This window comes from Berghia stephanieae, chromosome 6, assembly GCF_034508935.2.
Source record: "Berghia stephanieae isolate SIO BIC M18660-M18661 chromosome 6, UCSD_Bste_1.3, whole genome shotgun sequence".
In the NCBI taxonomy this organism is placed as follows: domain Eukaryota; kingdom Metazoa; phylum Mollusca; class Gastropoda; order Nudibranchia; family Aeolidiidae; genus Berghia; species Berghia stephanieae.
Window position 1 is genome coordinate 10171842 of NC_088365.1, and position 12257 is coordinate 10184098.

Consider the following 12257-nt stretch of genomic DNA (forward strand, 5'->3'; position numbering starts at 1 on the left):
AGGAAAAAAAACATCATCTTCCAAATCTAACTATACATTTGACTGTTTCCCTCTCAGCCAGGGTGTCCGGCCAGGGCTAGGACAAAACCTAGTAATCTCATTCCAAGACAAAGACAGAAAGCAAGATGGAAAACAGATATAGGGGTATAGAAACACAGTAAGTACCTCCCTGTCCACTATGAGAGGTCAGGTACCCCACCCAAGAGGAGGACGAGGAGAAAAAGAAGAAGAAGAAGAAGAAAAATTATTAACTCACTCAATCCTGCTACTTTTCAAAATTGGAAAAAATGTATTAGTAATGTGCATGTAGATAGATAGTTTTATTCAATACCATTAACATGCAAAAACTAAAAACATTAGCTTTGATACTACGTCTATAATCTGTCTCAGAAAATGTAATAAATAGGCATGGGGTAAAAGTAACCAGGGTAAACTACGGATATAGTCGGTGTTAGGGTTGAGTGAGTTTAGTGTACAAGGAGGATGTAAGACAATTGTAAGAATACCACGATAAAGACGGAAAGAGTGGGAGGGGGGGGGGGAGGTGATGTTTATAGATATATTTTAGTTTAATAAGATCATGTAAATCTGGTTAACGGCAATGAAAAATGAGTCGTAGAAAATCCTCAAAACATATTTTTTGGTTGTTCCAAAATGCAATGATCATCATCGTTTATTAGAAGTCTCTTGTCAACAGGGATAAATTAGATAAACTTGTAAATATACTTCATCGGAAATTTCACAATTCAGAAGCTATGGATATTACCATTAAATCAGAAAAACACTTATTTTTTACATTCTTGAAACTTTAGTATTGATGCAACTTTCCTTTAGACTGGTATAATATAGTATGTATGTATTGTATGTATGTATGTATTTTAATTGTATGAATGTATGTATGTATGTATGTATGTATGTATGTATGTGTGTATGTATGTATGTGTGTGTGTGTGTGTTTCAAGTGTCTTTGTTGAATGGCATTTTGTGGAAGGTGAATTATTTTAATTGATGGTCATTTTTTAAAAAATGTCTGCCTAAAGTCTGGTTTCTCATTTTCGGAAGTTTTCCCTGATTTCTGGAAAACGGAATGTTTCAGTAACGATTTCGCTCTCTTTCGAACAGCCTTACTTTTTACTTGCAGGGCAGTGAATGCTAACATGTCTCTTAAAACCTGACATCTCCGCTGTATGGATTTGAATAGTTCTTTTGAATGATTTCGTAACTTGGGGTTGGATTTTGATTTGGGGCATTTAAAATTTTCATACAATATTTCATGACAACTATACCTTTTTGAAATGTTTGTTGAATCACAGTAACAGTCGAACGAAGGAGCTGTGCTCGGTATTTGAAGATTGCGGATGTGTTGTGGCATAACACGCCGACTCTCATTGATTTGACAAAATAAGGGCACTTTACAAACTGGCTTCGTAATGCAACAACCGGAAGGAGTTTTTGAGTAAAGGTACTTTCCCTGCTGTGCGAGGAATCTGCCGCCCACACATGTTCGCTTGCTTTGATATGGACATGTGCATAAAGGTATACATTTGTACCTACATCTCCCGCAGTGCAGACATCTTTTCGTTTTGCATTTCTCACAGTCCTTTGCTTTGAGCTGATCTGTCCGAAACATGTATGGATCTCCACAATAAAATTTAGTGTTTACAAAACGAGGACAATCTTTTATTTTCTTAGCGAAGTCATTTAGCTGTTTCCTTTCTCTACATCCACAGTCATTGAATGAGGGAGCATCATTTGTAATTCCATCGCAAGGACAAGTTTCTCCAACCTTTTTCTTCAAATATTCATCGCCATCAACAGATGATTCTTTCACACACTGCGTCGTGATCGGTTTACCACCACATCCTGGCCGTTTTGAGTCTGATTCGCACGTATTTGGATATTTGGGTGTGGCAGATTTACATTCCTTTTGGTTTCGGACTGAAGGTATCTTCTCCTGCACATTACAGTCTTTCTGCTTTTCTTTACAGTCCGATTGTTTCGTTCTTCTATCATTGCATTTATACTTTTCGTTAATCTTGCAAAACGGACAGCAATCATTACACGAATCTAGTTTCTTATCAGCTGTAATAATTTTATTGCTTTGCCAGGGGTTTCGATAAGACTTTTTGCATTTTGGCCTCAAGTAAGAATTTTGTTGAGATTGCTTTTTGCATGAATAATGCTCGCAAAACACGCACTTTTTCTTTGAACACGAATTCCTTGACGGGGAACACTTATCACACGTCTCGGGGCACACTTGTGTACCGGACATCGGGTCTTTAGTTGACTTTTGAGACTTCAAACTAATGTTTGAATGAGATCTCTGAGGGCAATGCCCAGGACGATTTTGACTTGGGTACTTGTGATGTGTGTTCTTGTATTTGGAGGATGACTTTTTCTCATCATCGCATTGGTCTTTGATAGACTGGCTTGGTGTACATGTTAAAGGATGTTTAGGATGCTCCGTCATCTTTTCTTGACAAGTCCTTTCGTCTAAGCGTTCATTAGGAGCATTCAGTTCATCGCTATTTGGTATGCTTTCTTCACACGCGTAAGTATTAGTGGTTACATGATCATGAACTTCCCCTTTTAAAACGTTGGGTACAGTGTCATCGTTAAATATTTCATCAGTGTCCGTGCCCGACGAAAGAGTTATACTAGAAAAAGTTCTATCTCCTTCATTTATTGCATGTGAATCAACATCTTCATTAGTTTTCATAATATTATATGTGCTACTTGATATTTCAAATTTTTGAGACTCTGGATTTTCTTTGCATAATTTATGTTTGTCGGGAGAACAGGAAAAGCATGGTTGATTTTCAGAATTTGTACATGTTTTCTGGTGGTGATGACTTTTTGAAGACTGGTCTGTGATAGGGAATGACTCCTTGATTTTGCATTTGCTGTTTAATGACGAATCGGGTAAGACATCATCCAACCTTGAAGAATCTGCAGGTGAAGAGGGTTTCTGACTTTGGTGAGATGTTTTTGGCATACATGTATATGACGCAGGCACATCTGAAGAATACCTTGGACATTCTCGACAAGGATATTTGTATCGGGAAAGGTTTTCTCTGGACTCACTATCGCTTTTATTTTGCACATTTTGTTTTATAGACGATGCATTCTTTTCATATTCCTTTTTACTATTTGAGGATTCATCAGATAAACTTTGAGAAGACACAGAATACGAAGTAGACGTTTTGGACTTAAAAATCATTTTTGGTAGAGTATCATCATGGCGGTTTTTGGAACATTCTTGGCAGGGATATTTACATTGAGACTTGCATTGTCTTGATGACGGCTTTTTACCCTCGGAGCACGGGTCTTTGACACATTTGTCTGTGCAAGGTAAATTTTCCTTATTCTGTGAGCATGAATCATGGGAAGTTGTCGATCTCTTTGTAGGCGATCTTAGTGCAGAGGGTAACTGGTGATTGGTAGCTGTTTCTGATTTACATTCGGTCATGGATTGCGATTCGTCAGAGTTATATTTTGAGCATGGAGATTTATGTTGAAGTATTTTATCTCTCGAAGAAGGTGTTTTGTCATTTAAGAATTGTTTTTCGACAGGTTTGTTTATATTGTTACGAGTCAGTCCATCCATTAACTCACGTTTTTTCGTTTCCGACAAATCTTTTAAATCTAATGCAGAGGAAATACGGCTATTGTCTGACGAGTGAGAATTACAACGAGTCGGAATATCATCAGGACTATAACAAGGACATTCATTTGTTTGATAACAGTTGTTGTCCTCAGAGATACTATTTTTCCATGCTAACCACTTTTCGTGGGAGCATAGACGTAACGTCACCAAATCTCGTATCATATTATAATTGATGGAAGGGCAGGTTTCATTGTTTTTCTTTTCATGCAAATTTGAAACTGTGTCCACGTCATCCATTTCGTCCGAGTCTGATAAAAGCGTCATATTTGACAAAGTCAAATCCACATTGGGGTTTTGTGAATCGGATGCTTCATTCCTTTCTCTAATATTTGATTGAGATTCATTCCCCAATTCTTTTTCTACCGACTTGTCATTCCTTTCCTCTTCGCTCTTGGTGCTCTGTATTTTACAGATCTCTTCAAAACGATTTATTTTATTGTATTGGCTTCCATGAGAATGCCTTTTGACTTTCCCATCGGTATCTTTGTAGATTTGATTTGGTACGACATTTGAATGCATGTCGGAGTCACGTACTTCAAGTTCTTTCTTCACGTTACGGGCATATATCTTATATACAGGCTCTTCATTGTCTAAGGCAGAATTTTTACTCGATCCTCGTGAGTAATATTTAGTTTCTGGTGGGCAAGGCACGAGCTTAAACAATAAGTCGGGCGTATCTGTAATTTCCTTACTATCACTATAACCGTCGCTTTCTTTATCTTTGCAGATTCCATTAATCACAATCTTTCGAGTGTCAGAACCAACGTTATAAGCCAATTTCTTTTGCTGGAGAGGAATTTCGCCTTCTTTTGACAAAACTTTATTGTCACAAATTTCAATATCACTAGGACTGCCGCAAGTTTTGTCATCAATGATAGGAGGTGTAACCTGGTTACTACAGGAGGAATGACTATAAGACACGTTTTCAAAGTCATCATCATAAAAAGTGGGTTTGTTTACGTCATCTTCTGTCCTATCATTTTCTCTTTCTATGTTCGCATTTCCATAAATGTCACAAAGCGGCTCATTTGAATTATCGTTTGAGACGTGCGAAGCCAAAAATTGATCATCTCCTGCTCTTTCATCGACTAAATTATTAGCATTGTCTGAATTCAAAATCGTTTTATCCTTCTCAAACTCACAAGACGCTTGTGTATCTATATCCAAACTTGATAAACATTCGGAACTGTTTGAATTAATCTTGGACTCATTTACGGCCTCTTCGTTATCCTTTATCATCGAATATACGTTTGATTCATTTTGCTCTTTTACAGACGTATCACTGTTCCCACTCGACCCCTTGCTGGAATTTTCACCAGGTTTTGTCGTATTGTTACACTCTGTACACGGCGGGCTAAGCTCTAGAGTATTAACGAGAGAGGTTTCTGCCTCTTGGGAAGAACCATTTTTCGAGTCTTGATCACTTTCCTCTGATGCCAACGACAAGATCCTACTCTCATTCATATCACGTGCTTTGAACCTGTTTCTCTTGTCTCTGTCCAAACAACGTGTCTCTACATTGCTCGAAATACCTGGACGTGTTTCATACACTGTCGGTTTGGGCCTTGGTGCATCAAATGCCGTGGACTGTTTTGTTTTAATAAATGTTCTCTGGCGGTCAAGGTTCCACAAAAACCTTTGACCTCCGAAATCAGAATGCATTGGAACTGGAGTCCCTTTTGAAGTTACACAATCACACTCATTGATACCAGATGAATTTGACCTTTGACATTTGTTCTCTTCTTGAAATCTTTTTTTCCTATCATTTTCAATTTTGTTTTGGTTAGGCAAATGGTAATCTTTAACGTATTCAACCATAAGAGGATAATTGGATAACTTGATTTTGCCAGAATTAATGTCACTTTTCATGTTGATTTGGAAGAGAGTCCTTGCCCTGTTAGTAATATCTTCTTCTTGCTCTCTTCTCTGCACATTTATTCTACAACAGTCATCACTTTTAGCTGATGGCGATATTTTAACATCATTCCTTTCACGATATATACTTCCATGGCTCATCCAGTTTGCAGTATCTTTACTTTGACTTTGCTGATATTTCTTAAACTCTTTTCTCGTCTCTTTTTTAGATTCGTTCATGGCGCTGTTCATGGCATTTGCCTTTTTCCTGTCACATTTTGTTTTAGTTTCGTGATAAGCTGGACCGTTGATGTTCGGATAAATAGATCGCGTTGAGATACTGGACTGTATTCGATTTTGACACTTATTTTCATAAATGTTTCTATGACTACTAGAAACTCTGTTCAACTCTTCAACAGTCATCACTGTAGGTTCCATGCTGTCAAATCCTTTGATATACTTCTTTTGTTGCTTTTGGGTCGCGTTTGGATCAACAAAAAACAGCTCTGGTTTGATCTCCTTCAATTTCTGGCCTTTCCCCACTGTTGGGCATGTACAACAACCATCGTTTGTTTCTCTAAAAATTCTACTATTGTGTACGATAGATGGTGAAATAATCTTCAAATTTTGGACTTTTCCTTCTTTTGTGCATTTGCAAAAATAGTTTTCTGCTTCTGTCTCAACCCCCTTATGTTGTTTTGTACTCGGTGAGACATTGCAAGGAGCTCTTATCCTTCCACTAGCAGCAGACGGAATATCCTGTGTAACTTCTATTAATTTCAGGACATTTCTATCGAGCTGTTCACATTTCTTCCAGGCTGTTTTGAGATCGTCGTTTACATCATTTAAGACTCCAAAATCCTGTTTATCCCGCATTGTTGCATTCTCTATGACTTTTAATCCGGCATTGCGTTTTATTTTCTGTTGTTCACTGAAATCGCATTTATTCCCACGGTAACAATCATTGCATTTCTTATCACAAGACATTTCATATTTGGTATTACAATGACACGATTTATTCTCGCTGTTTTTATATGACTCCTGGTCATTGATGATGTCACAAGGATTAGCCTTTCTATTAAATGTGTGTTTAGTCGTGGTGGTTTCCTTGTCTTCCAAATCGCAGTCTGTAAAACACTCTACATCTTTAAATGTTCTTGAATGACAATCATTGCACGAACTCAACACTTTATTACTGCCTTCTTCATCAGGCTTTGAAGTAACTTGAGATTCAGATATTACGTTTGAATCAGCGTTCCTTAAAAACTGACTTAGATCTACATTGAGACAAACTGGCTTACTTTTCCTTTTGGTATTTGTAATGCTAAACTGGATTGTTTTTAATTGTTTTCTCCTCAATTTCTTGATATTTCCTTTTTCATCGCCACTGGTCTCAATCTTTTCCATAGATTCCTGAATACAACACACTTGGGGCGTAGCCCAAACGGGACATTGTGTTCCAATATCCTTACAACCACGATATTTACAATTGGAATCAAACCGGCGCATTTTAGTTCCTCTCGTTTTTCTTTCAGGCCACGTGTTATTTATCCGGTTCTCACCAGGGCCAAATTGTTTAGGGCTACAAGGATTCTGCTCCTTTGGGGAGGTATTAACGAAAATCAGAGGAGAATTTATAGTATAGGGTTGTTGATGTTCTTGGTAACAGCGCCAGTTTGGACTTTCGGGTGCCTCATGATCCATATGGCTTAGGCATGTTCGTTGTTCTTTGGAGTATAGGCAGTGATGCTTTCTGAGAGGAAAAAATGTACGAGAACAATTACCTTGAGGTTTGACTATAGAAAATAAACATGCATTAATAAAATCGTCCACTACAGCTCACAAATTGTCAATTCCCAATAATGATATACAATACTAAAGGGCGGCTTTGTGGTCTGATGGTGTTTGGCTCTAACCTGCAACTCTCTGACTCGAGTCCAGCTTCGGGCAGCTCAAAGTTGAGCCCAAGGGAAAAAAGCTGGTTACTCACATTTTCACACCGTACTCAAGTATAAACTGAGTCACTGACAGCGTTGCCTCTGTCGAAAAAGCATGATTACAAGGCCTTAACACAGGCATCACTTATCGTGAAACATGTTTAAGTGTTGCTGTTGTCCTCGGACGTATTATAAAGTGCTTTGAACATATATAATGAATATAGTACTGTATAAAAAGATCTCATGCTCAAGCTATCGACACCTCATTCAAAGTGTTTCACTGTGGTATAGACGTAAGGTCTTGGACTCGGGGGGGGGGGGGCAAATTAATTAGGTTCTGGGGACTGACACGGCGGTAGTATGTCCTTAAGAGACATCTTGCATACCGTTGCCCTGTCCACCCAGCAGTGATTGTTTAGCTAGTCCTGTAAGACTTGCACGAAAGTACTTTAAGACCATCCAAATAGTAGCGAGCATTGTAACTATGATTTTAACACTACATGACTCTGGATAAACTCCAGCTTTATGGGCCAAATTGCTCGAAAAGACAAAAGTTTTAAATCTCTTGCATGACCATGAATGAATAATATGACAATTTGGCTCTAAAGGATATTATGTTGAATGAACCTGGTATTTAACCAGTTAACTATCACGCCATACTCTGGGGAAAAACTCGTATTGAAAAATTTGGCCAGACCAAAAAACTTGAGAAGATTTGAGAGGTTTTGTCAAATTGAGCGCCATGTCATTTAAATCGATCAGCTCTCGAAGGACGAGTTTTCTGAACACTTTTTGTATGTATGAGTTGCATTGTACATTAGTACGGCACCTATAAGGTGCTATGCTACATCAGCATAAAAGTGTCACGGTCACAGGGAATCCACGTATTGGGACCAAGCACGTCTGTTCCTGGCTAGAGACAATTTCGTCAATGGGCATAGAATCCAGCCCATGTAGTAGAGTGCCTGCTGGTCTAGTTGTCGAGCTATTTAAGTAGGCAATAAAAGTTCGACGCAGGAGGCGGTCTGCGTCCATGCGTAAGATATGCCCCGCAACAATTTTTTAAATACGAGTTTATCCATAGTACGGCAGTAAACTGGTTAAATTAATCTAGATTCCCGCCTAAGCGATACAGTTTGAGTTTAAATAAATGCCTTTATTGAAGAAATGTAAATGTTGCTGCTCGAAGCTCGAAGGAATAAATAATAATGTGAAATTGAATGTAAGCTTCAATTTAATTACAAAAACAGACCAAATGAACGTTTCGGGTTTCCCCATTATCAACAAAACAGGATGAATGAAACACCACATCACAATATACTACGTCTATAATTTGTCTCAATAAAATTGCAATTGATAGGCAAATGGGGTAAAAGTAACCCGGGTAAACTACGGACATAGTCGGTGTTAGGGTTGAGTGAGTTAGATATCAGGTTCATCCAACATAATATCCTTTAGAGCCAAATTGTCATATTATTCATTCATGGTCATGCAAGAGATTTAAAACTTTTGTCTTTTCGAGCAATTTGGCCCATAAAGCTGGAGTTTATCCAGAGTCATGTAGTGTTAAAATCATAGTTACAATCTAACATCTGTGGTGTTTCATTCATTCTGTTTTGTTGATAAAGGGGAAACCCGAATGGTTCATTTGATCTGTTTTTGTAATTAAATTGAAGCTTAAATTCAATTTTACATTATTGTTTATTTATTGAAGAAAGCAATTTTTTTAAAACAAAAAAAAACAAACTTAAATTTCCCATTTTTGGACATTTTCATTTTACACTCAATTTGGTTCATTCCAACACGTTTAGTGGATATTGCTCTATCTAAAGCTCAAAAGCTTAATTGACACCGGGGTGGGGGAGGGGTGGTCACATTTAAAATTGTTCTTAGCTTTACCTTATTCTGTTCATACATTTATTCAATGGTTTGTTTCCCACAATCTGAAATGACAAACGGATGGCATTATTAAGATCACACAACTAGTTTGTCATCACCCGCGCTTCTACTTCTAATTAATGTAAATATGTGACCAATCGTCCCAAACCTGTACTATGCCAGGATGGATTAGAGGAATTAATGGAGGCAGCGGCGTGGCTCGGCGGCATGGGGCTTTGTTTCTTGCCCATAAGGTACCGAGTTCGACTACCCGCCACGTTGATTGGCCTTGAGCAAGTTAACTCACCCTAGCTCACTTTGCGGCACTGCAATGCACTGCAACTGACGCCTGGGTTATTTCAGTCTTCCCTTGGAATAGACCATAAAGACTAATTTGCCCTTGAGGATGAATGAAGGGGATTTTTTTAGGACAAATTGAGTATGAAGGTGAAATGTGACCCATCTCCTCAAAACGGGATAATCAAGATGCTAAATATTGAAGTTCTAACCAAAAATATCGGATTTTGGTCGATTTTATATTGTTGTATAGGGGAGGATACATTTAATATTTAAGAGTTCTAAAAACCAACAATTCATATCTTTAATCAGTTTTACTGTATGTTGTCTTTTCAGCATGCGGTTCATCCTAGTATGGTACAGATTGGAGACGATTGATCATAAATGAGTAGAAAAAGGAAATATTAATATATTAAATTATCTGAAGCTTAAAAGACGAAAATCATTCTTCTCAAATAAGTCCCTTTTTTCTTTCGAATCGACTCTTATAAGTTAAGCTTAAATTTGAGGTAATATTAATATATATGACCCGTCGCCTCAGAACGGTATCATATCGGGGTGAAAGGTGTTCTTTATTAATAGAGGCATGGTTGAATTTACTCGGCTCTTATTTCAATGTCTATAATAAATTAATTCATAAAATGATCAAGAAAAGGGCTCACGTTCTAAAAAGATTTTTTTTAGATTTGATCAGACTCAATTTCCTTATACGACTTTAACAAATACATCTGACGACAAACAGCGCAGCCAATTATAGACGAAAGCAGTAATACACTGACAGGAATAAAGCAATGAAATAGATTTGGTTCTTTGGAAGTTCATCGTTGCTGTCGTAATTTTAAGATATAGGGATTAAATAGTTTTTGAATTTTAAAGATGTCACTAATTTAAAGCGATATTTTAGAAAATTATTTAAGTTCAAGATATAACATTTCGGAACTTGAATCTATGTCCCTATTGTTACCTTGTGAATTATTGGATTAGGATGTACGTGTGATTATACAATCTGAGTTACGTAATTCCCAGAATGGCTGATAATCAATGTAGGACATGACATTACTTGCACATTATACTGTAATATTATGACCTAAACTGTTGCAAGCGCTGAAAAAAAATCATGAATGAAATTTATGAAACTTACCATTTGAAGCAGGTTACGGTATACAGCGGTTTCCAAATAACACTCGGTCAACGTCTTCGAATCTCCCGATGATTCAGCTCGAGAACTTCCATATCGAGACGACACGCATTTGTTTGCCCTTCTCTTAGCGCATCGACGGCAAGCCACTGTGGAATCCTCATTCGAAAAGCGTCTTTGGTTTAGAAATATGGGGCATGCGTTGTTGGCCTCTCTATTAGCGCATCGTGGACAATTCTCTGTAATTTCGTCGTTTGAAAATTGTCTTTGGCCGCCATGTTTTCGATATGCGCCCTCCTCGTGAATGTTTTTCATATGTGGGGAAATAAATTCGTTGCAAAATTGACACGTATGAGGCGATCCCGTTGGAAAATCTGATTGTAGGCGGCTGGCTTTGTTAGATGTAGGAGCTTCAAATGGTTGACATTGGGTTTCTAAGGGTTTAGGACAGTGGATCTGGAGATTTATCTGAGGTGGTGGAATGCTGTAACCTGGCTGATATGTTACAGGCGGATACAAAGGAATATCTATCTCTTGTGGAGATGTAGTAGATAGAGGAGGTGTCACGCACTCAGATGCAGGAGAAGCTTGAAATGTTAAGTTTTCTTGTGAAATAGGAGCAAAAGGAGGAGGAGGAGGAGGAGGAAGAAGAGTAGGAGAAGGTGGTGCCTGTTGTTTAGGAGGTGATTTCTTTCTCGGTTGCTGCTGCGATGGTGCTTTGGACAGCGGTTGAGTTCGTTTGAGCTGTTGAGCTGATGCAGTAGTTGAGGTTGGTTGCGATGGAGGCCAGGATGTAGGTGGTGGGTAGAGAGGAGTTTCAAGCGACCGGCGCTGTCTTGTTGGGGATCCTGGCTGGAGATTTTCCGATGACTGGATACTACTTCTTGCTTCGAAAAACGGTCCCGAGTTGTTCTCATGATAATAAGGTTCTGGATTAAAATTACCTTGGTTTGCAAATTCATCACCCCTTCTTTCCTTTCTCGGTTCTTGCATTCTAGGATTTTGTGACGGTCTGCGAGACACTTTTGTTGTCGATCTTACCAAGTTGTCATCGGAACTGGGTCGTTTTGGGATTTCATCATTCTCGTTATCCGATGTAACCATTTGAATTGTCTGAATCGTTTGTTTTCTTCCTCCCCGGACCACTCGCCCAACTTTTCTCGTCATATCTCTTGCAGCTCCGATTACCGAGGACAGTAGTTCCTTCTTGTCCCTATTGCTAATATTTGTTGCCCGTCCGTCTTTACCGGAGATTTGACCCTTGTTGCGACTCGCGTCGTCAGGCATAGACTTGGCCTTTTCCATTGTGCTTGGTAGCCGCTATCAATGAATAATCTTAAACTAAAAAAAACTCGCGGATGTAGAGATATTAATCACGCGGATGTATGTCAAAAGATAATAGTAGTAATAATAATGATGACAATAATAATGATAATAAAGTTAAGAATAAGATTACGTTGTTTTCTGTATCCAATTTATGACACGA

General features: G+C 38.2%; 1 protein-coding gene across 1 annotated transcript in view; it reads right to left on the reverse strand.

The window, feature by feature from the left end:
* Positions 1–923: 923 nt before the first annotated feature.
* The window catches only part of LOC144974460 (uncharacterized), a 14952-nt gene continuing 3618 nt past the window's right edge, over positions 924–12257 (reverse strand). Inside the window, exons 2-4 of the mRNA XM_078917338.1 lie at positions 10775–12257; positions 9358–9401; positions 924–7274 (exon numbers count right to left, since the gene is read on the reverse strand). The exon at positions 10775–12257 is cut by the window's right edge and continues 73 nt beyond it. Of these exons, the coding sequence (XP_078773464.1) occupies positions 1013–7274; positions 9358–9401; positions 10775–12076 (7608 nt within the window). The 5' untranslated portion in view covers positions 12077–12257 and the 3' untranslated portion in view covers positions 924–1012. The remainder of the gene's footprint in view (positions 7275–9357; positions 9402–10774) is intronic.